This window comes from Netta rufina, assembly GCF_964035555.1.
Source record: "Netta rufina genome assembly, chromosome: 17".
Taxonomy (NCBI): Eukaryota; Metazoa; Chordata; class Aves; order Anseriformes; family Anatidae; genus Netta; species Netta rufina.
The window spans coordinates 13,662,353-13,686,567 of record NC_140141.1 but is presented as its reverse complement, the minus strand read 5'-3'; the positions used below and the strand labels follow the sequence as shown (position 1 = coordinate 13,686,567).

At 56.4% G+C, this 24,215-nt stretch overlaps 1 protein-coding gene across 3 annotated transcripts; it reads left to right on the top strand.

The window, feature by feature from the left end:
• Positions 1–21,471: 21,471 nt before the first annotated feature.
• MYL2 (myosin light chain 2) lies at positions 21,472–23,747 on the top strand (the record flags this gene model as incomplete). 3 transcript variants are annotated; one of them, XM_084297526.1, is made up of 6 exons in its annotated part: positions 21,472–21,637; positions 21,719–21,814; positions 22,328–22,432; positions 23,017–23,092; positions 23,174–23,222; positions 23,649–23,747. In XM_084297526.1, exons 1-6 carry the CDS (start codon positions 21,523–21,525, stop codon positions 23,745–23,747), a joined length of 540 nt encoding a protein of 179 aa, XP_084153652.1. In that variant the 5' UTR covers positions 21,472–21,522. The 3 variants fall into 3 exon arrangements, with proteins under 3 accessions (XP_084153652.1, XP_084153653.1, XP_084153654.1); XM_084297527.1 differs by having other exon boundaries at positions 21,475–21,558; positions 21,739–21,814; XM_084297528.1 differs by lacking the exon at positions 21,719–21,814 and having other exon boundaries at positions 21,475–21,558; positions 22,294–22,432.
• Between the last annotated feature and the right edge of the window lie 468 nt (positions 23,748–24,215).

The following is a 24,215-nucleotide window of genomic DNA, read 5'->3' as shown; positions in this document are numbered from 1 at the left end:
TCCTGAAAGTTTAATAAAAAAATTAAAAACGTGCCATTTTTGGGAAGCGCTGAGACATCCCACCCGTACGAACCCAGGGCAGCAGCTGGGTGCTGCTGGGGCTCCCAGCACAGCTGCTGGGGTGAGGACATGGGGACCCAGCCCTGCCATCGCCAGCACGTCCAAGGGAGGTGGCACTGGCATCCCCACGGAGCAAAAAGATTTGCAAAATTTAGTTAAAAAGGAAGATCTCCAATGTCATCAGCTCCATCTGCCCTGACAAACCCATGTAGTGGCTGCTGGGGGGCAAAGATGGGAAGGTGACGTGGGGCCAGGGATGGTGACATGGGACCAGGGATGCCTGGAGGCGCCCTAATGCCACCAGGGCCACCAGCTCCAAGCCTGGCTGGGAGTTATCCACTGAGCAAGCACTGCTCGTTTAGCCAATTAATTGCATATTGCCTCCGGCACATTCACCACTCATTTTCCTAAATTCACTGGCTGGCACCCAAAACGAACCATATTCCTCAGGCTCCACCATTTGGGACTTGGACAAGGAGGGGGAAGGTGGCACAGTGGGGTCTGGCTGGGGCAGGAGAGCTGCGTGTGGGACGGGGACGGGGACAGGGACAGGGACAGCTTCTGCCCCAGTCTCTGGGGTGCGGCCGCAGAGCCTCTGCGCTCTCCTCCCTGCAAACTCCCCCTGCAAAATTGGTTTTTAGCAAAGCCACTTATCACCTTAACCATCTATCGATCCCTTGACTCCCGGCCAGCGCTCCCAGGATCCGATAGAGGAAAGGCAGAAAAACACGGCTGCGAGGGAGTGCTCTGGGCAGCTCCGCTCCGGCCGCCCCTCACCTGGGGGAGCTCTGCCTGGGCTGGGGGACACGAGCGGGTGAGGACTGGCAGAGATAACCCATCTCGCTGCCACCTGGGCCAAATCCTGCCCTCTGAGGCGGCTGCAGGCGGTCAATATATCGATGGGAAGCTCGGGCAGGCGGCCAGAGCGGGTGCGTGCCCGATCCGACAGCACCCTGCGCCACTCTGGCTGCTGCTCAACCCCAAATTTCACAGGAAACAAAACAGAAGGCAGGAAAACCAAAGGAAACCATTTGTGCTTTTGCCAGGAAAATGGAAAAGGAGGAAGCTGGAGGATTATCCGTGGGGACCTCTGCGGATGGAAACACAAGGGTTTGGATAGCTCCAGGGAAAAAATCCTGGGCCGCGTTGGGTCCTGCCCACCTTGAGCTCTGGAGCTCAGGAGATTGGTTTCGAACCAGCAGATATGCACATCATTCACTCGGCTCTTCTTTTTAAGATAGATTTGTTGCCTGGATTTTAGAGCTGCTCCCCAGACACGTTCTCACCCAAGGGACGATCACGACAGAGAATAAAAACCAAAATCACCCGAGCCCCATTCTGCAGGAAAACAACCCCATCTCCGGCACACTGCCTAACCCCAAACCGTGCAGCCAAGAAAGCCACAAGGTCTTTGAAAAAGACCCTTCCTTCTTCCCCTGGGTGACAGCCACGCAGCAGAGGTGACGGAGCCACCGGGATGCGCTCAAGCACCAGCAGCAAGCCCAGCCCGGCTGGGATTGAGCCAACACCGAGCCGAGGATATCCGAGCACCCCAAAATATCACAGGGGGGTCTCAGAGACACCTTCCCTCATCTGCTGGGGACAGGACACCCCGTGGGAAGATGCAGCAGTGAAGGCGAGGAGCAGGCAGCAGAGCGCAGCCCCCGGCCCCGCGCGCTTCCCAGCAGCATCGATCTCCCCGCGGTAGCAGCCAGTATAATTTTGCTTGGCTTCAAATACCTGGCGATCATGAATTCTTTGGCCACAAGGTTATAAAGCATTCTCTAAAACATGAGAAAAAGATTAAGCCTGCTTATAGTTAATAATATACTGTATACTGTCTATCAAGCTGGCTGTTTGCTATTGAGAGCCTACTATTAGACACTTATTTAAAAGGCCTTTCAAGGCTTCCGAAGAAAGTGCAGTTATGCATTTTTTTTTTTTTTTTTTCTGGCAAGAACTACTATAGATAAACATCAATTCGCTCCTGCAGATCACAGTCGCAGTAAATAAATTTTTCAGGAAGCTAAGTTCCATACAAAGACTTCTCAAAGCTCCCATTTCACACAACATCAATGTTTGGCCTCTGAGAAATAAAAGCTCTGAGGTTGCTTTATCCAAAGCTAAATTATCAATTGTAGCTGCTTAGAAAAAAAATAAAAATAAAATAGGGCATTGCAATGAGAAACCAGCGTGGGGACGGGAAGGAGACAACACCATTTGTAGACAGCGTGGCCGTTCAGAGACAAAATGGGGAAAGACAGCGATTTTGCTGGCAATTGATCGGGTCTTTTGCCTCTGCAAAGGCTTCAGCAGCCCAAAACTTTTGGGTGAAGGGCTCTGCGGCCGTGCAGCGGGCGGCATTACCGGCTGGCTTGCCAACAACCAGCTTCGGGCAGGCTCGGCAGCCAGCGCTCTCGCTATTTTCTTTTATGGCTTTTTCAAGTAGCGGGCTGGGATTATCCATTACGGAGTATTTGTCACCAAAAAACCCCACGCCGGCTGTAACAGTAAAAGCGGCGGCTCCTTGGCTTGCAGCCGAGCGGGGAGGACGTGCAGCCCAACGGGGACCCCCGGCGCCTTTCCAAGCAGCTCGTCCTTGCAGAGGACAGAGGAAGGGGCCGTGGCGCCCCACATCCCACATCCCATACCCTATATCCCACATCCCATCCCATATCCCGTGGTGGTGCCACAGCTGTGGCCGTGCCACACACGCCTTGTGGCAGCCCCGGGACCTGCTGGCACTGTCGGAGCCAGGAGCGTGCTAAGGCTCAGGACGCTCCATCTGCTCGGTGTTGGAAGGGATGCTGGGCTCTGTTATTCTGTAATTATTAGCCAAAAATAAGGGACGAATGCAGAAACCCTTCCAGGCGGAGGTAAGGCGTGCTGGTAGGAAGGGATGGGTAAGGAAAAGACGCCTTCTGCCAAAATGCGACCCGCGTGTCCCCCGAGGCTGTGCCTAACACACCCGAATACCCCAAGCTGTAGGAGCCTCGTACCTGGAAGAATGGCTTAGACCTCCCAGGGGAAGGAGGACAAGATGACATGCTGGTCTCGGTGACTCCTGCTCAAATTAGTGCAGCCTGCTCCTGATACAAGAGGTTGTACCTGCCAGCCTTGGGACTGCCACCAGCACGGCTTCGCAGACCCAAATTAACCCGGCGCTGCGAAGCAGCAACCTTCCTTCGTTCCCTTAAATTGCAAATTAAGGAGCACGGCGACACTTCCCACCTCGCCGCTGCCACCCGCTCCCCTCGCGGGGGGGACCCCGGCACCCGCCACACGTTTTTGGGGTCATTCCTGCCCGAGCAAGGACAGCAAAGCCCAGGCTCCGATCCGCGCTTCATTTACTTACTTCGTTGCTAAACACAAAGGCAATTAGGAGAGTTAATAAGTCACCAGAGGAGCCGCTGCCTTTCTCAGGCCTAAAAACCAGGCACGTCCCCGCTACCTGCCAAAGGGCACCCACGACGGATCATCGCTGTCCGTGCTTTCTGAGCGGTTATTAAAAATAAAAGCCAGGTCAGCTGCCCCCCTACTCTTTATGAAAACGTGTTCCTTTCAACCCGCCCCAGAAAACAACCAGCGGGCACTCGACAGAGAAGCGCATCCTCCGTCACTAAAATAAACTGAATTTGAAAGTCGGGAACTCGTGACACCCGTTGCTCTCCCGAAAATAAACCTGCCGGGGATGATATAAGCTGCGTGTTTAACCTTCTGACGTTGCTCATGTTTTTAGCAGAAACCGATCCGTCGCCCACCCTGGCCGCTGCCACCGCGATTGTAGCACGGTCCCACAGCCTTACTCCCAGCCCCACAGAGCTGTGACCTTAACTGATCCACGGGGAGAGGGGAAATGTTTGTTTAGGTGAAGGAGACGGCCAGGAGGCACAAGCTTCAAAAGTAAAATTAAAAGTTAAATTGCAGAGCACCCAGGGCAAAGCCACGCAAATTGCCACTACGGCCAACTTCTCCATAGCAATACCTGCCAGCAATGGGGCTTCCCAATGATCCCTCAGCGCCCACCAAACAGCCCCAAAGTAACCCTTAATCCAGTGGCACCGCTTTGCCAAGTTGTATTTATGAGACTTTTACCTTTCCTGTTACTGGAAATGAGCAAGGGAGGGAGGTGGGAGTTTAATTTTCCAGCAGGCCCATTATGCCAGTTGTTAATGCTTGCTTCGGGCCGAAATTTTGACACACCAGCTTCTACTTAGGGGGAAATGTAATTTATGCACGCCTGTGCAAAAAGAAACGCACGCGAGCATTACGATGCAATGCAGCACGCCGAGCTTGGGGTGCCTTTTGCACCTCGAGCACTCCAAAAAAAAAAAAGGGCAAAAATAGCATCCCCACCCCAAATTTAACTTCGAGTGGGAATTCGGCTCTTGTAGAATGAAGGGTGGTGATGAAATCGGCCGAGTGACTCCCTTTGAAGTCTTCTTGCACCCAGGGTGTGGGCTGGAGACCTTCAGGCTGGGGCTCCTCGGCTGGCGGAGAGACCCCTGAGCCCTTGGGGACATCCCCAAGTAGAGGCACGGTCCCTTTGGGGACCCTGCTACGGTAGGCAAAATCTGCTCACTGGTTGGGAAGTGTTTTTTCCATCAATAACAGAGCTAAACCAAGCCTTTGGCACGCCCTCTCCCCTCCTGAGGAGCACCACGGATTTGTGAGTTGGCTGGCAGCCCAAAGCCGTGCGGTGGGCAACGCAGGTGACTTCTTTTGGGGAGAGGGGACGTGGAGGGGGGGGGCAGCCCCGCGCCGAGCTGCGTGCGAGTGCGAGCAAACAGTCCTGTAAATAAAGAGCACCTCCGCCCTGTCTCCACAATGCTACCCTTATTGAGTGAGTCAGATGTTCTGCTGATTAAAAATTGATCCATTTCAAAATCTAATCAACAGAATAGGATTCTTTCATATGTTATCAAGGCAGCTGCTGACAACAAAAACCAAACCTGTTATTAACCCATGAACCCCAATGACCTGAACCTGGCTGGGCTCTGGAACCGTAAATTATTCAGTAGTCCAAGAGCAATCCCGTAAGCCTGATGAATTTACGCACCGACTGGAGCCTTTGTGGGTTAAAGCCAATATCACAGCCCCACGGGTCCCCGGGGACGCGGTTCATGACACGCTGCCATTCTGTGTCATGCCTGTGAATACATTACCGGCGTCTGCTCAGCTACGCCTTTCAAATGTCTACTTCTTTTCTTTTCTTTTTTTTTTTTTTCTCCTTTTTTTTTCCCATATAAAACGACTTTCGGGGTCAGCACGGCACCGGAGGGAGTGGCCGCGGCACTCACTGGAAGGGTCCTGTGCAGCAGTGCTGCAGGGCTGGGAGCCCAAAAGTCCCATGGACGTGCCACGCGGCCAGATCTTGGCACAAGTCTTTGCTTTGGAGCAAAATCTGAAGAAATGAGAGACGAAGAGCAAATGCTTCCCATCCCTGCTCGGAGATGGTGCTCTCCGGGGCGGTGATGCTTCTCCATTGCCATGCCTTGCCCTGGGCACCGCTGCCTGCCTGCCTCCAGCTCGGGATGCTTTCCAGGGCAAAGCCCCTGCCCTCGGCACTGCTGCACGTTTTTTATTTTCCATCTCCATCCCGCCGAGGTCCCAACCCCGGTGCCAGGCGGCTGCGTCATTCACCCGGCGTAGGAGGCTTCGACCAGAATGGGAAGAAGTCGGCGCCGCATAAACCGAGCTGGAAGCCGGCGACTCTTCCCTTAAATACTAATATATTTATAAGTTCAACGACTCTCTGACCTCCCCTTAAAGCCAAAACAACCCCCAGGGAGCCCCCTCAGAGCTGCCGCTATCGATCCCGTCTGGCTGCCAGCTCGCGGCGAGCATCGCCCCCCAGGGAAAAGCCCCTCCTGCCCCACGGAAAAGCCCTCGGCAGCCCCCTGGGTAAACGAGGGGCACCAGGGTCCCGTGCTTCCCCGATCTGGGCTCCAACAGTGCCTGCTGAGCCCTTCTTTCCCCACCTAAAACCTGGGGGATGCAATTCTGCCTGCAGCAACAGAGCCGCAACCGTAGGGCTTTCTCCAGTCCTGGTGCAGTGAAGGAGCTCGGGGAAAGGACCGGCTCCATCCAGAAGCTCAGATGCACGGAAGGAGTGCGCCACGGCTCTCAACAGGGCAGGAGAAACACCAGTTATTGACTTTTTTTTTTCCCGTGCAAGTCCAGCAGCGCTCTAAAACCAACCCAGGGAGCAGCAGCAGCAGCAAGTGGCTACCAGCGCTGCCAGCAAAAACACAAGCATTTTCATGCTGTTTTGTTTGGTTTGTGTGGGTTTTTTTTTTAAAGCTTCCCTGGTTAAAGCCTTCTGGCTTGACATCACCAAGCTTTGCATCTCTCCGAGGGATGCTCCGGATGTGATTCTGCAGCTCTGCAGCCCCCGGCTATGGGATACATCCACTGAAACGTGGCTGGGGGGTCCCCGACGAGACCCCCAATATTCCACACAGCATCAAGAAACAGGGCCAGGGGGAAAAGCCCAGGGCAGGATGCGGCCAAGGGCCTCCGGCACGGGCACTGCAGCAACGTGTGAACCACCACGGGTCCTCTGCTCCATCATCATCACCGCCAAGGAGGAAGGCTCGCCCACGATCGCTGCTGGAAGGGCAGGCGGGATCGGCCCCTGGGCTCCCTCCTCGCTACCTAATAATCACACTTGTGCGAAGCTGTTGCCGTACATAACGAAAAGAGAAAACATCCTTGGAGAGCCTAACAATCAGACAATTTTTAAGATCATGGAGCATTAAACCATTCCCAGTAGGGTTTACTAATCAAACAGCCAAATCCTTCATAACCAACCAATCCCTACAGAGCAATTAAATCCTTCCCCTTTAAAACACTTGGCACACTGTCTGGGGACGAAAAGAAAAATTTGCAAAATTCATTTGATAAATTAACCAGGGAAAAGAAAGAAGTGAATCAAGCTTTGTTCTTTTCATTTTTTTTAATTATGGAATTCACAATGCCTGAATAATGTTTAATAAGAACTATGAAAAATTCCTAACAGTATTACAACACAACACAAAAGAATTAACCTGGTTACCGTGAAAAATTGCATATTTAATTAAGAACAGAGAGTTCAAAACTATCCAGAGATTTCAAAAGTACTGCTGCCTAAGGGGCTAAATTACACGCTCGCAGTGCTGCTAACAGGGCTGGAGCGCGCAATCATTACCCAAGTGTCCCCATTAAGTGACAATGGGCAGATGACATCAAATTCATTTCAAAAGCAACAGGAACTGAAGCATTCACTTGGGTAGTGGAAGGCAAAGCGACTACCCTGCTGGTATAAACCAGACCCCTTGTTGATAAAGGCAATAATTAAAGAATAATGTTAATTAGCTGCTTTTATTTGAAGGAGCGGCGCGGCGGCCCCGGCTCCGCTGCCTCCACGGCGCGCGCCGTGCTCACGCGGTGGGGAACGGCACGGGCAAAACCATGTCCCCAGACAGCCACACCAATCCCTGCTTTTGGGGCCAAAAAACGGTGTTTTGGCAAACCCAAAGCATTGGGGACAACGAGGCAGGAGGCTCACAGGGGTGCAGGGCAGGTGGTCCCCATGAGCATCCCTCCCAGCCCCGGCCCCAAAGGCATGGAGGGGGAAGCCAACGTGCCCCACGGGGGGATTTTGGCAACGCTGCTCCTCCAACCCGTGTCCCTCCATCCCTCGCCGAGAAGATGGGGGAAGAGCAGGGTAATCATTACCCAGCTCCGGCGATGAAGCAATGTTTGCAAAATGCTCCGGGAGCCACGGCCGAACACCGTCTACCCCAGACCAGAGGGGCACGATTATTAATCAAGACCATTAATAAAGAGCACGGCGACGAATAAAGACCAAACGCCCTCAGCAATAACGCAGCAGCCGGGTCGCTCCCCAGATCCCGCGGAGACGAGCGGCCGTGCTTACGCTGCACAGTACGAGACCCGCTGCCAGCACCAGGTAATACTTTACGATGTTATCCTGACGGAGGAAAACAAAGGGAGCCCGAGGTCCTGACTTCAGTGTAAAACTGCAGGAGCGTTACCAAAGGCAACCGTAGCATGCTCGGAGCGGCTGACGCACGGCGCAGTTCCCACTAGAGTAATATTTACACGGGGTTCAAATTGGTTATTTACTTTTTTAGAAATCCGTGTTGCAGAAGAACTAGCTAGCACGCACGCACCGAGCAATTAATATTAAAACAGCCGCGCATTAGCAGCAAGTCGCTTAAACTGCAGCTAAATCAATGCTCCGGGGTCCTGTTGCAGCTTCGGGGAAATCATTAAATGTTACACCAAACTAGTCAAAAAAATAATTACACAGCGAGGCCATATTAAAAAGCACTGAAACCACTCTGGAACGAGGCCTCGGTACGTGCATCCGTGCCAGCGCCTGCGTGCGTGGGACGGGGAAGCTCGGCTGAGGAGAAATTCCCCATTTCCACCACGCCTGCACAGCCTCCTGCCTGGCTGCATACACCCCTTGGGGGCTTCTCACCCCAAAACCGTGGTTTGCAGGAATCCTCCATGCCCACGAGTGGGGAAACTGAGGCACGGAGGCGTGAGGCAGCAAGGGAGCGTGGTGCTGATGCTGGCAGGGTTTGTTCCTCCCACCCAGGTTTTGCTGCCACTGCAAGGCGTGCCGAAAACTGCAGGAAAGCAGGAGCCACAAAAGCAGGTAATGAGAGAACTCTCCATCATGGATGCTAATGCAACACGCACCAGAAAGTGTTACGGAAGGGGAAAACTTTTTAATAAAGTCTGCAAGTATATATTCCTCCTTTATCAACCTCAAGATTTATTGACCGGAGAAGCCGTATTGACTGAATAAATCTTGATAATGACCCCAGCAGAAGTCAATACCTGCTTATTATCTCCCAAGTTGGGGAATTACATCTTTCTATAATAGGAGCAGGAGGGTACAAAACGTTCTGAGAAACTTCCCGGAGCCTTTCTGGGGAAATGGATGCCCTCGACGTGCCTGTTACCATCCCGGAGGGAGCCTTCCCGGCCATCAGCACCCGTGCTGCACCACTGATTGCTCTGCACCTTGAGGAAAGCCGTGTTTGAACCCTAAATTAATTTAAATCGCAGTAAGGCTCGGCCCCAGGGTGCTTCAGGTCCCCATTGTGGATAACGGCCCTGCAGTTTCCCTTTGTCGGGTTGGAGCTGCAATTCCCAGGGAAATTCCCTGAAATTCAGGACCAGGGACTTGGCCATACAGCAACATAACTCTGATGCCCACGGATATGGGGCTGCCCCCAGGATCCCACAACCTCTGCTTTCCCCTGGGTGGCAAAAGCAGGAGGGAAAGAGGGAGAAATTGAGGGGCACTGCCAGCCCCAGAGCCACAATCTCACCGCTCAGCCAAGCCAGGACTTGTGCATTCAGAGATGGCGTTTCGTTTGCCAACCGGTAACCTGACGTTCAGCGGAGAAAACAGCAGCTCTGGGACCGGAGCACGCAATTATGCCTGCATTTTTATGTGGAGTCTCTGCAGACAGCAAGAAAAATTAACTGGAGGGAGCCGCTACTGTGCCAACATATGGAGGGAGATGAATAGCTAGTTCTCCATGCTCCGCTGAGGTTATCTAGTTAAGCAAGTACCTCCTAAAGGACTCGCAGGCTGGGAGTGTGCTGTTTGCTTAATCTGGTCATAAATAATAATTCGGATCGCCAAACGTTTTAGCATTCAGCTCCACCTGCACGCAACCGCCCTGCTGTGCCGCGCCAGGCTCGGAGAGCCCTGCCACCCCGCGCCGCTCGCCCCAGTCGGTGCCCAGTGCTCCCAATTTAGCCCCACAGCACCCAGTCCAGGTGACCAGTAAGGCTGTGACCCTTCTCTGCAATCCCACGGGAACAAATGATATTTTCATCCCTGCCCCTATTCGCCTCGTGGTCACAATCTCTCTCCCCCCCCCCCCCCCCCCCCGAGGCCACAGAGACAATCCACTAAACTGGATCAGGAGGCCAGCGCACATATCTCTAATGGGCTGCGGCACGCACACAATTAATTAATGGATTTATTAATTAGGGAAGAAGTCACTCTTCGGGCTGGAATTGGGGTCACCGGTTTCTAAAGCGAGAGCCGCAGAGCTAAAGATAAACTCTCATTTTCTGCAGTTCTCTGCTCGTCTGGCAGCGTCTCAATTATTCAGCCACAAAGTAAAAAAAAAGAAAAGAAGAAAAAAAAAACACAACATGTTACACCTCAGGAACTCTGAACTTTCTGCTCGTGGCGAGGCCGAGGGCCAGCAGCAGGTGGGAGCAGTGTGAGGCCACCAAGGTTTCAGAGGAGCAGGCAGGAGCATCAGCTGCCCACGGGTGGCTGCGATGTCCCTGCGCGGTGCCACACCACAGGGACAGGCACTGCTGGTTACTGCACACCTTGAGCTACAAGGAAACAGGGCTTCTGGGCGAAGGAAAGAAATGTCCCTGCCAAAAGACAGGCTGTAGGGCGCAGCAGTGACAGCAGACAGCAGAGAAACCCCATGGGAAAGCACCAGGAGGGCTTCCAGGGGAGCGCACGGCTATCGGGCACCAGGGAACCCAGGCACAAGACGGACGCCTGCAGAGAAGCAGGCTTCGTTATTTCCACTGCTGCTAAATTTGCATTAATTCTCCAAACACCGTCATTCTCCAGCCCACGTCCCACCTCCCTGGCGCACGGGGAGAAGCTGGAGCCACCGGGAAGCCCCAAACGTCTCAACCACCCAGCTGCGCCCCGAGCCAGCCCCGCACGGGCACAGGATTTGCTCACCCACCCTGAGATCTCCGCGTGGGAAGGAACACCGACGCTCACGAGGGGTGGGAAGCATCGTCCCCTTTCCCACCGAGGAGCTTCCCATCCCTTGACAACACAGCTCAGCACCCTACAGACCCACCACAACCACAGCGTGGTGGGGAAGAGACACAGCGGGGGCTTCCCCAGCCCCCAGCACCATCCCCGAGCTCATTTTGGGCTCTCCATGCCCTTTGCCCTTTGGGCACGGTGCCCCCTGGCACCTGCCCACCCTTCAACACCCACTCCTTGCTCTCCTTGCTGCAGAGGACACCTCTGCCAAGCGGGGTGAACACAGATTTGCCTCCATGCCACAAGGAACTGGTGCCCATTGCTGGGTCAGATCCACCAGCACCCATGTGCCATACCCCAGGTGAATTTTGACTCGGGCCTCCGACGGGCTACGAGCACAAACAGAAACCGTTTCGGCAGCACAGAGAGCCTGGGGCTGCTGGCAGGGCTCTGGAGAGGCTGGAGGAACCCAGGAGATCCCACAGCTCCCTCCTTTATAGCCCCAAAACCACGCAGGACTGGGGGGGGGGGGGGGGGCGAGGAAGTGAAGCTCCCCTGCTCGGAGCCCAAAGCAGCGCCGCCAAGTTTATCAGTCCAAGCTTCAGGAATTAAGCTTCAGCCAAGAGGACTGATAGCTTATTTACTGCTGTCATCTATATAAAGAAGAATTTTGACACATTGTTAAATGATAGCACATTTAGATAAGTCAAGCTGTCATATCATTTAATGGATGTCTAAACTCCCTCTGTAGCTGATATGTAAAATTTATGCACTTCAGAATATCATAAGGTTATAATATTTTAATCACATCCACATCTTTTTTTTTTTCTTCTTTTTTTTTTTTTTCTCCCTTTCCTCCCCCTAAACTTGGAGAAGACGCCAGCCACCGCAGCGCGCGCGCGCGCGAGGCTGCCGGCGCGCCGCGATCCGGCAGGGGCAGCGCCGAAGTTTTCTGCCCAAAGTCCCCGCCAAGTCTGCTCCTCCACGCGGGCACGCAGCGAGCGGGTGCATTGCAGGGAATAAAGCGAGCAGCGTTTCCTTTGACGAAGCCAACGCCGGAGCCATGTAGCCAGAGCTAATCTGCATAATGAGATGTGGAGACATTTATAAAAGATGGCTATAATAGGTCTCTCTCCCCTCACTTGCCGTTGTATTTATTATCCCAAATCAGCAGCTCGCAACTCTTCCCTTTTTTTTTTTTTTTTTTTTTTTTTGCTGTTTTACCACGGAGTGGGTTAGATTAGCATCCGGAATGCGGCGTGCGTAATCCGTACGGCGCTAAACCGAACATAATAAAACAAGAGCAAATTAAAGCACGGGAAAAAAAAAAATCAAGGTATGGAGCCCGTTATGACTCTTACACACAAGAAAGCTGTAAAAAAATACTGCATTAGTAATGTACACAATAAAACAATCTCATAACCCAGTGAAATATGTCTGGTATTATCTTTGATAGAATTTTATCTCTTCTCATTTCCGAGACTATTTGCTGTAAAAAGGCTCGATGCCGTTTCGATCAAAGTGCTACCGAGGAGCACATTATCTACATGTTTTACATATGCCCACCATTCATCAGGGCTGCTCAAACTCTGCCATTCCCAGCAAGCCCTAGGCCAGCAGAGCCGCTTAGACACATGCATTAAAGAGAAAGAAAAAAGGAGAAAGGAGAAAAAAAAAAAAAAAGCTCTCAGAAGAAGAATAAATGGATTGTTTCCCTTCTTTTTTTTTTTTTTTTTTTTCTTTTTAAATAGAGGGCATCAGGCCAAGCTGGCACAAGGTCACCTTTCCCACCGGGAGCCCGGGGAGGTGGCAGCACCGCTGCCTGGACACAGGTCCCCCACCAGCACCGCTGCCGTCCCCGCTCAGCGCCCACCTCCCCACCACTCAAAGTTGCCCCCCGCCGCCCGCCCCGCTCCGCCGACCCCATGGCAAAGTGGCTGCCGATATTTGCCTTAAATCCCACGTTCTGCACCCAAAAACTCAGCGGCGTGATGCACCGAGGGATGCTTTTGTAGCCGGGGCGCTCGCAGCCCTAACCCCTTTCCCACCACAATGCCATAAGCCAGCAGCGGTGGCGAGCCGGCTCTCCGTGCTACCTGCATTACTTTTAGGGTCGGCTATCGCAGACGCAGCCCGGAAAGCCGCTTAAAAACCAAAACGCATTAAAATGCCCCAACTGCCGATACGCCACCGGAGCCTTTAAACCGCCTTGAGGTTTGTTTACTCCCCCCCCGCGTTTTGAAACTCCGGGCCACCCTGCGGGGCCAAAAACCCCTTTGAACACCCGTGGAAACCAACCTTTGGGGTTGGGTTTCGCCCCCTTTTCGGCGGCACCTCTGTTCAAGCAGCGCTATTGTGTTAATTGCCGGGGCTCCTCGCCACCCAGGTAGGTGCCCGTGGCAAGCGGCCGGTTGGGGAGCAACCCCTCGTCCCTCCCCGGTTTCCCCGTCCCTCCCTCCCGTTAACAAAGGGACTTACCGTGAATTTCCCGGCCCTCCGGCAGCCTACAGCTGGATACCAGCAACCGTGACCTGCACGGAACCACAAAGGAGCTCTCCGGCGGCGCCCAGATAGCTGGATCCATCCCGGGGCCGCCTCGCCCGGCGATCACATCGCACCCCAGCCCCGTACCTCGGAGCCCCGACACCGCTCCCGACAAACCGGGACACTGAGGGGGTGGGGGGGGGGGATGAAAAAAAGCCCCCGGGGAGCAGCCCGATTCCTCACGCTGCCTCCTCCAGCCCCCAATAACAATAGGAGAGCAGGGGGGGGGGGCTCCGGCCGGCCCCGGGCACGTCTCCACCTCCTCTCTTCCTCCTCCTCCTCCTCCTCCTCCTCCTCCTCTTTCCCCTGTGCTACGATCGCGAACCGAGCCCCCCCCCCCAAATCTCCGAGCCCCCCCCCCCCTTCGTTCCCTGCCCCGTCGCTTCCACCGGGCGGCACCTGCGGCTCCGGGGTCGAGGTTTTTTTTTTTTTGGGGGGGGGGGGGGCAAAACTTGGCAGCGGGGCTGCCTGGAAGGGTTTTATTTTATTTTATTTTTTTTTTGGGGGGGGGTGTCCGTCTGTCTGTCTGTCCGTCTGCCTGTCCCCAAAGTTCAGCCGCCGCCCTCCCAACTTGCCGCCCGCCGGGGCGGGGCACGGAGCCGCCGCCCCCCCCCCCAAACCCCCTCCCCATATTTCTCTCCCTTCCCGACCCGGTGCCGGCTCTGTCACCTTGGGGCGGGGGCCGGGTGGCTCCATGCCACCCGCTGCTGCTTCTGCTTCTCCTCCTCCGTGCTCCCGGCGGCACCGAAACAAAGAGCGGAGGAGCCGGCGGAGAAGGAGCCGGAGCCGGTGGAGGTGGAGGTGGAGGCGGCGGCGGCGGCGGGGGATCAATTCCTGATACCTATCGATGGGGAAGGGCGGGCGGAGGGAGGGGACGGCGGAGCAGCGGGGGGAGGGCTGGGGGAGGCCGCCCGCCCCTTCTCCCCGCCGCACGCCGGGGCTGAGGCGCTCGGGGGCCGCCGCCGCCACCAACCTGCAGCCGGCGGACAGCGAAGCGGCCCCGGCACCCGGCTCCCACCTCGGCGGCCATCTTGGGGCACGGAAGCCGGGGAGACGCCGAGCCCGGCCCGGCCCGGCCCCGAGCCCGCCCGCCCAGCCGGCATCGCCTCCACACGGCTCCGTTCCTCACGGGGGGGGGAGCCGCAGGGCCCCCTGAGGAAAGTTGGGAGGTGGCGGTCCCGAGCTGGCTCCCCCGGGGGGTGTTTGTGTGTGGGGGGGATCTTTACCCGCCCTCAAGGTTCCCCTCAAGGCGCCGTGAGGGTTTGGTGCTGGAAAGGGGGGGGTGAATTTGGGTGTGAATCCCGCTGTGGGCACACCGAACGCACCAGGAGCTTCATGTGGATCACACCGGGTTTCACGTTTTGTTTTCCTCACACCCAGGGGTGAAATGGGGCTGGGGTGGTGCTGGGGGTCGCGGCGCTGCTGGCTGAGATTTGGGGAGCAGAAGGGATGCTCCGTCCCTGGCCAGGCAATAAATTCCTGCTGAGGAGCTGGCAGCGAGAGCCTGAACACCTAAAAGAGCTCAGGAGATGCTGTAGGGCCAGACCACATCCCACGCTGTGCCCCACAGGCTCGCCCTACAGGCATGGCTCAGGTCCAGTCCCTCTTTTCTCGCTCCTTTTTTGCCCTCCTGAGCCAGGAGTGGGGTCTGAGAGGAGAAGACGTGACCTTGGCACCGTCCTGCAGTGTAAAAGTGGCGAGGAAAGGATCTGGTCCTTCTCCTCTCTCGTGCTCGGAGCCGCCTGCAATCCCACGATCGCAAAACGCCCCGGGGCAGAGGAGCGAGTGAGGAGAAAATAAAAGTGCAAAAAAAAAAAAAAAAAACGATTTGCAGGAGCCGAGACAGTTGGTGTTAAGGAGAGCCTGGCTGCACTGCTGGCCCCTCACCAGGGCTGCCACCAGCCCCCGGTGCTGGGCCACGAGGGGACCAGCGAGCTCCTGTCCACGAGGGCAAACTCCACACTGAACCCATGACCCCGATGGCACCAACACCACAACAGAGGCACCCAGGGCCTCTCACAGGTTTTGGTTACCCACTGCAGGACACCAGCAGAGATGGGTGCTGGGCGAGGGGACCCTCCCCTGTGCCCGCAGAGCTGATCCGTGCCCACCGCGCTCCCTCTGAGGGCACGGAGGAGCCCGCTCATCCATCAGGAGTAAAAACCAGCACGGCGTCTTCGGCGAGCAAACTCAATTGTGGGCTTCAAAGGAATGTTTCTGTTCGGCCAAATCATTCATAACTCACTCCTCGAAGAGGAGAGGGGCTGCGCCCCGAGGCCAGCAGCGTGTCCCCAGCCACCTCAGGCACCCCGGGGACAGCGAGGGGACCCGGCCCTGCCGCCCCCCTGCCTCTCCTGGCCCCCCCGGCCCGGGCAGCGCCGCGGGGCGCAGGTTAATAAATCAGTTTGTCTCCAGAACGGCTCGCTTTGTGCGCCTGACAATAGCCCGTTGTAAATGGCAGCCCCTCGCCTCCTCTTCTGAAAGGCTTTTAATTAAAATATGGCAGGAGATTTTCTGCGTACTTAAAAATAATAATAATAATAAAAAAAAAAAAATGTTGGATTTCAGCACGCTCCCATTTCAGGCGTTAATTTATTCTCGCCTTCCTGTCGTTTGTGATCCCCCCGATAAGTCCTTTGTGCGGCGATCCGGCCCCATCAGGCGACGGGGGCAGCGAGTGCTTCATCCCCGGGGCGGGCAGGGGGACACGGGGACCCGCACTGAGCCAAACCAGTGCTCCCAGTGCTCCCAGTGCCTGTCAAATGATTTAAGCTATTGCTTGACGGCGTGGCAGCCCACTGCTGGAGGTGATTCCCCCTGCTTCGTGGCCAGCTGCCCTCTCCCCGCAGCCTGCCCCTCTCCTTTCCACTCCCTTTCTTCTCTACCTCCCTCCTTACTCCCCTCCCTGCCCTTCCCCTTACCCCTCTCCTCATCCTCTCCCTGCCCCTCTCCCTGCCCTTCTTCTCACCCTCTCCCTATCCTCTCCCTCTCCCTGCCCCTCTCCCTTCCTCCTCACCTTCTCGCTGTCCCTCTCCTCCTCATCCTCTCCCTACCCTCTCCCTTCTTCTCCCCATCCTTGCCCCTGTCCCTGCCCCTCTCTCTGTCCCTCCCCTCCTCATCCTCTCCCTGCCCCTCTCATCCTCTCCCTGCCCCTCTCCCTTCCTCCCCCCGTCCCTACCCCTCTCCTTTCCTCCTCACCCTCTCCTTGCCCTTCTCCTCCTCCCCCTCTCCCCATCCCTCTCCCTTCCTCCTCCCATCCCCATCCCTCTCCCTTCCTCCTCCCCCTCTCCCCATCCCTCTCCCTTCCTCCCCCCTCTCCCTGCCCCTCTCCTCTCCCTCTCCCCATCCCTCTCCCTCCCTCCCTCCCCCGTCCCTGCCCTCTCCCCGTCCCCTCCCCTCCCTCTCCCCGCAGCCCCCTCCCCGCTCCCGTTACACCGGCGACACCTGGCGGCCACCGCGCCCCGCAGCACGGACAGGGACCGGGACACGGGGAGGGGGACAAGGGGGGGACACACGGGGGGGGAGGACACACAGGGGACAGCGGGGGGGACACGGCTGCACAGATTGGGGGTCAGAAGCGACACAGGTAAAGGGTGAGGCTGTGACACCGCTGGGGACACGGGGGGCACGGGGATGGGGACATGGGGGGGACACCAGGGACATGGGGGGGACACCAGGGACACGGTGGGGGCACTGTGTGGCATGCACCGAGCTGTGCCCGGCCTCAGCCCTCGGTGTCACCGGGGCTCCCATGCCCGGACCCCTCTGCCGCAGCGGGGCCGGCCGCCTTTCAGCCAAGTCTCCTTATTTCCAGGCGCGTTCCCGCTACAATTAGCACATGCTCTTTAATTAATTTCCCTCTTTTATTGCTTCGCCCGAAATTATCTCGACCGTGGCGCCATTCGGCGTGTGCGCGGCGTGTGGTGCTGCTATTTATGGCTTTCCCCTGCCCGTGCCACGGCTCTTGGGGCCGGGGCTGCTGCCTCCTCTTGGGGCCGCATCCTGCTCTCGGAGCGGGGCACGTCCCCAGGGGGGACCCACAGCGGCGTCCGCCCTTGGCCCCCTCACCTTTGGTGCTTGGCCCTGCTCCAAAACACGCAGGAAGGTGGCCAAGGGCATGGGGACACTTTGGGACACACCAGCTTGTCTCTGTCACCAGCCAGAACCGGGACACGCAGCCCATTCTCCCCGTCCCCTTTGGTGGCCAGCACCAGGCAAGCGGTGGCCACCACTGTGCTGCAGCACTGGGCTGCACAAAACCCCATCTTTCTACCTTTAATAAGCTCTCCGCCTTTAAAAACAATCATTACCAATAAACAAATATGCCGGGCGGTGTATATAAGCATCAAATTAAGTAGCTACAAGCATTCGTTATATTTGATATAGCCTTGTTAACCGGAAAATCCTGGGTTTGGAATATGTATTGATTTCGGCGAGCATATATTATTTTACTGTAAGTACCAACAGCCATTGTAGTTAATATACAACAGTTTAATTTAAAATGCATTAGTTTAATAAAAATGCATAAAATAGAAGAGAATTGCATTAGCTCCAATGAAAAATTCAATTTCATAAATATTATCCAGTGTTAAAATGCATTGATTTCCCAGGAAAACGTATTGGTCAGAGGTAATTTACATTGGTTTGAATGGGAATGTACCGGTGTGTATACATATGTATTAGGTTAGTCAAATCTATCCGATGGCAGGAACAAAACAGCGCTTGGAGCAAAAGATAGCCACAAGGGAACCGAGATGGCAGGGCTTGGGCTGGCTCCGGGGTGCCCTCACCCTTTGGGCACCCCCAAATTGGCTCCCCCGGTGTCGGGGGCTCCCCGTTATCGGCCGCGGGCAGGACTTGGCCGGGGCGCAGGCACCCGTCTCGCTCAGGAGGAGCTCGCACCACGCGAGGAGCGGGGGTTAATCAAATCCTTTTGACTCCATTTTTTATCGAGCTCAAGAGGGGCCGTCCTATTAATTAGCAAGGCTTTTTCATGTAAAACACAGGCTCCTTTGCAGATAAGCAGGGACGATGCTTGATTTTGCCATGGCACAGATAGGTGCATTATTCCCCGACACCCATTCGCAGGCTGCAACCACTTTCCCGTGGCTCTTTTGTTCACTACACAGCTCCGGATGTATAAATGCATGTACATATATATTTAAAAGACTCATTTTTTTCCTGGTAAATCCCCCAATACCCACAGCAGGGGAAGGAACAGAGGTGCCCGGAGCCGGCTCCATCCCCAGGCAGGACCCTGCTCCCTGCTGGAGGGGCAGGATGCGGCCCGTGCAGCGCAGAGGAGGGTGCTTGGCAGCGAGAAGTGAGCAGCGGAGCAGATGCACCGTCTTACAAATCACGGCAGAAGCGTGCCCAGCCATCTGCACCCCGTCCCCAGCCAGGGTTTTTGTGCTGTGCTCAGTCCCTGTGCCTGCAGCATCCCTTCGAAGCCCCCTGCCACCCTTTGGTACCCCCCCCTAGCATGTCCCTTATCTGTCCCGATCAGGTCTGGCCTCTTCCAGGCTGGGCAGGTACAAAAGGTGCTTCCCACACACACCCCAAATATATTTTGGGATCTCTCCACGGCTCTGGGGCTGACCAGGGATGCCCCAGCAGGGGACAGGCAGCACCCAAGCGGTGCTGGAGGCTCCGCAGGCGAGCGGTCCCGTTACACCACTGCGCATCACTTCCCTGATGCTTATGGATTTTTCCTTAATGCCACAAATTAAGGTAATTGGGCTCGGCTGGCCGATGGATTCAGCTCAAGTTGGCAGGGGAGGGAGCGCCTGTGCCGGGATTGATCCCGCTCGTCCCAGCTGTGCCTGCATGCCCTGGGCTGCTCCTCACCCAGCTCTGCCCCTCTCCGCTCTCTCCTCTGCCTTTTGGTTCAGACAGACCCCAAAAACCCGCCCTGAAATCCATCTCAGCCTCAGCCGAAGCCTCATCCAGCCCAGATGATTGCTGCTGGAACGGATCAGAGGGGTGAGTGCCAGGGATCAGCGGCGGCATTCACACCCTCTGGGGAACAAGGGCAGCGTCTGGGCAGAGCCCGCAGCTCTGGGATCCTCTTTCACAGTCCCTTTTGTTCCCAGCTGTGTCCCAGCCCTCCCACGAGCCTCAGCATGCCTAAAAATACCGAAGGCAAAACATCCCTGCCACCCGGCAAGGCCCCGAGCTGCCAGCGGCTGGGATGGGGAAAGTTAATGGGTTGTGGGATCGGGGCTGAGCAAGTGTTTGGCTTCAGCAAGGGACAGGTGCCCTGGAGGGGGGGACACAGCCAGGAGCCCTGCGCTCCTCCTGCCTGGCTCTGTGGGAGCTCAGCATCCTCCACCAGCCTCATCCTGACCCTTTTGGGATGGGCAGGGTGGCAGGGTGATAGGGTCACAGGGTGATAGGGTGGCAGGGTGACAAGGTGGCAGGGTGGCAGGGATGGTCCCCTCCAGCTGGAGACATCGGGTGGCCGGGCAGCTGTTCTTGCTGCTTTTGGGCATCACAAATGATCGGGCCCCGTTGTTCCTTCTTTAGCTGCCAAGCAGGGTCAGGTTTTGCCATGCAGATGCATTAACGAGGCACGAAACCTCCAATTCTGGCAGAAATATCCCCATCCCATAAGCATGGGGGGGCTGTAGCCAAGGTGGTCCTGCAATTGTGAGCAGCAAGGGGACCTCAGCAGCTTTCCACCCCAAAACAAATGTCCCTCGGATGGAAGACACACCAACAGGGCACGGGAGCACAGCGCTGAGCCTCGTTCCCTGGGCCAAATCCCCCAAAAGAGCCCAGCAGAGGGGAAAAGCAGAGCCCCTGCCCTCCCCGAGTGACAGACACAAGTGGGACCGGTCCCCGTGTGAGCTCCAGCGGGTCAGCATCCCAGGGTGGGAGCTGTGGGGCCTCCCGGCACCCCGCTAACCTTGAGAGCCTCCGTGTCTCGCATGTCACGCCAGGCAGTGACAACAACAAGCTGCTATTCCAGATTAGAGAAGGAGGCAGAGAGAAAAAGTCAGCGGCAAGAGGGTTGGGGGCGGCTGGTTTACCTATTACAGCCAAAAGTGGGCAGGGGGCTATTTTTAGCCCGGAGCGAGCCGTATTTATTGTTTCGGCCCTGGGGGGAGAGGAGGGACTGCCTCTGAGGTTCCTCCTGCAGCACCACCAGCGCCTGAAGCGAAGCCATGGTGAGCAGGGGCAAAAACCGCGGTGTTGGCTCAGCACCGGGATGGCCCCAAGGGGCAGGGAGAGGTGGAGGCGGTGGGGATCCGAGGATCCTTTCTGCCCCGTCGAGGGGATGAGCGTCGGCAGCATCCTGCGGGGATCAGCGGGGAGAGGAGAGGGACGAGGGGTGCTTCCCACATCAGCTGCAGCCAGCAGAGCTTTCTCACTGGGGCGGGCTCCTTTGGGGTGCAGCCGACAGCTTTTCTCCTTCCCTTCCTCTAGGCAGCGAGGGGAAGGGCAGCTCTGCCCCCCGAATCCCTCCTGCTCTGTTCCCTCTTGGCAGGGAGGAAATTTGGGGAGGGGGAAAGCCGCAGGGGTGTGCGTGACCACAGGGAGGGGATGCTCGGCAGGCCAGTAGGGTCGGGCAGGGAGCGACTCTGTCCTCATCTCCCTAAAAGACCAGCCGAGGCATTTCTGGTCATCTCAAACCCCTGCAAAGGAGGAGGTCGATTTTTTAATAAGCAAACTTATTAATAAGTGATTTTTTCTTAGTGAGAGGCCCAGAGCAGTCAGGAGGCACCTAAAAATTACAGCATGCTCCTGAGCCCACACCTGGGCAGATCCCGGCCAGTTCACCCACTGCTGCCTTTCCTGGGAAAGCAATTTCCCAGCTCCTCTTTTCTCTGACCTATTTGGCAAAACTCATCAGGAAAGCAAAGAGGGAGTTGTGCTTGAAGCAGGACTCTTACAGCTCTGCAGCGTCTCAGGGCCCCCCAGCTCCTGAGCAATGCAGGGGGAAAACCACTGAGCACCCAGGGATTAAAGCCCAGAGCTACCGTGAAGGATTTGTGGCTAAGCACCGGGTAGTTTCAGGCTTTTATTCCACACCATAAAAAGGCAGCAAGTTCCTGAGACGTGCTTGAACCCCACAGGCACCCAAGAAAGCCAAGAAGAGGATCGAGGGTGCTAATTCCAACGTCTTCTCCATGTTCGAGCAGGCCCAGATCCAGGAATTCAAAGAGGTAGGTGGATTTGGTGGAAGTGACCGAGGGGCCTCGATCCGATGTGACCTTCAGCTCCTTCCTGCGTGCTCTCAGCTCGGTGACAGCTGGTCCGCAATGAGAGCCATCACCCCAGGGGGCAGGGGACAGGATTGTTCCCTGGCTGGGTGATGACCCCCAGCCCTCCTCCTCTGCTCCCAGGCCTTCACCATCATGGACCAGAACCGGGACGGCTTCATCGATAAGGCAGATCTGAGAGACACGTTTGCTGCGCTCGGTGAGCCCCCTTTAGGAACATCCCCTCCCCAGCAGCTCCGACAGGAGACCTGAAAAGTGAGAAACCAGCCAGGAGCCCCCATTCAGCCCCCATTAACTGAGAGAACCTGGCCCTGGATGATCCCCAGCCAAATGCTCCCTTTGTTCCCCACTGCCAAGCAGCACCTGGGTGTTGCCAGCCGGCAGCACCCCTGGGTTTTTGGGTGTGAGGGCGATTTGCAGGACCTGTGGGGAATCCCAAAGATCACCCGATTCAGGTAAAGGGATGTGGGCTGTCAGTCCCCTTCATTCCCGACAATCAGAGCTGTCTGGGTACAGCTCCCTCTGGCCTGATCATGACACCAGTGACAGGGTCAGCAGGGCCAGGAGGACCCATAGAAACAGTGGCTTTGACCAAAAACCTCTGATGAGGACTCAGACTGATCCGTGGGGCAGTGGGGCAGGGGAATGCCCCGCTTTTTCCCCCAGAAAAAGTCTCCCATGGGTGTCCTTCACCAGCACCGCTCTCCCCTAGGGCGCCTGAATGTGAAAAACGAGGAGATCGACGAGATGATAAAAGAGGCGCCCGGCCCCATCAACTTCACCGTGTTCCTCACCATGTTCGGGGAGAAACTCAAGGGTGAGAGGGTGCCCAGGGAGCCGGGGGTGGGCTCACACTCAATGTCCTGTCCCACCTGGCACTCTCCGTGCCTCAGTTTCCCTGTCCATTTACAACAAGCACGCAGCTGTGATGTCCTTGTCCCCACAGAAAGAGGGGACAGGTCCTGCAGTGCCTGCAGCACCAAAGGTGGCACCAACGGCCCCTGCCCGGCTGCAGCCCCTATCATTTACACCAGCTGAGGCATGCAGCCTTCCCCCAGATCTCCTGGAGGCTCTGCGGCCCCAAGGGCCTCCTCCTGGAGCTCTATAAATACACCCAAAAGATTAGATAAGCGCCGGATGCCGGGGCGGAGGCGACGCAGCCTGCTTGGTGGGCACACCGTGACCACGCGTCTGTCTGCTCCTCCCCGTGTCAGGGGATCCTGGCCAACACAAGAGGGCTGGAGGGATTTAGGGGGGCAGGATGTCAGCTTTCCAGCAGAGCTCCCCCGGTTCCCAAATCCCACAGCGTTTCCCAGGGGAAAGCAGGGATTTGGGAAGCAGGAGGCTCCACCTGGCTGCTTCTTCCACTGCTTTTAATGGTCACGGCCGTGTCACCCTCAGGTGCCGACCCGGAGGAGACGATCCTGAACGCATTCAAGGTGTTTGATCCGGAGGGCAAAGGGCTGAAATCCGCCTAGTGAGTGCAGGGTTGCTCAGGGGGGGATGGAGGGCTCACCCCGAAACCTGCCCGGTGCTCACCTCAACCTCTTGTTTGCAGCATCAAAGAAATGCTGATGACGCAGGGCGAGAGGTTTTCCCAGGAAGAGGTACGTGTCCCTGCCACCCCTCCGCCAGCCCCACACACCAAAAAATCCCTGCCTGTTCCCAGGGGGTTGAATTGAGCTGGGCTGGTGCTGGGTCCTCTTCCCTTTCCCTGCTGGGTCCCACTGCCCAATTCGGGATCTGCTCACACCTCAGTTTCCCGTGTGAGAGGTACACGGCTGAAGGGCAGGGCAGGCAAAGTCAAATTTCCATGAAATCCCATTAAAGCAAGCAATGACGTCCTTCCAGAAGCCACCTCTCACCCCACAGCAGGGCACGAGAGAGCTGGGGCTTCTTTCCCCCTCTCATCCCCTTGGTCAGCACAGCTGTGGGATGGAGACCGGCCCTGAAGCCACACCACAGCTTGTGCAAACCATCAGCCGCAGCCACAAACCCCTCTCGTGCCGCCTCTCCACCCTTTTTCTTGGCAGGTTGACCAGATGTTCGCTGCCTTCCCTCCAGACGTCTCTGGCAACCTCGATTACAAAAACCTCGTCCATGTCATTACACACGGGGAGGAGAAGGACTAAGCCGTGCTCATGGCCAGTGCTGGGGTCAGCTCTGCGGGATCACCTCTCTCCAGGTCACACCAGGGGTCCCTTCGCCCCTCTCCCTGGTCCTCTCCATGACTGAGATTTGCCCATCGTGGGGAAAAGAGCGCTGAACAGCACCCACAATAAAGTGCGTTTTGGGGTTTGCCTGGATGTACAGTGTGTCTATGCTGTGTGACGGGGGTGTGGAGAGAGCTGGAAGGTTGCTGTGCCCTCTCAGGAACACCCAGCAAGTGGGATCATCCCCCAAGCCCCCTGTACCCTCCCCAGGCTCCTCGGAGCGTGCATGGTGCAGGATAATGAGCTACTCTGAGCTCCCCTCTCCTCCCCATGCTCCTGGAATGTCCTGAGTTGGAAGGGACCCGCAAGGATCATTGAATCCAACTCCTGGCTCCACACGGGACCACCCAAAAATCATCCCACGTGTCTGAGAGCTTTGTCCAAATG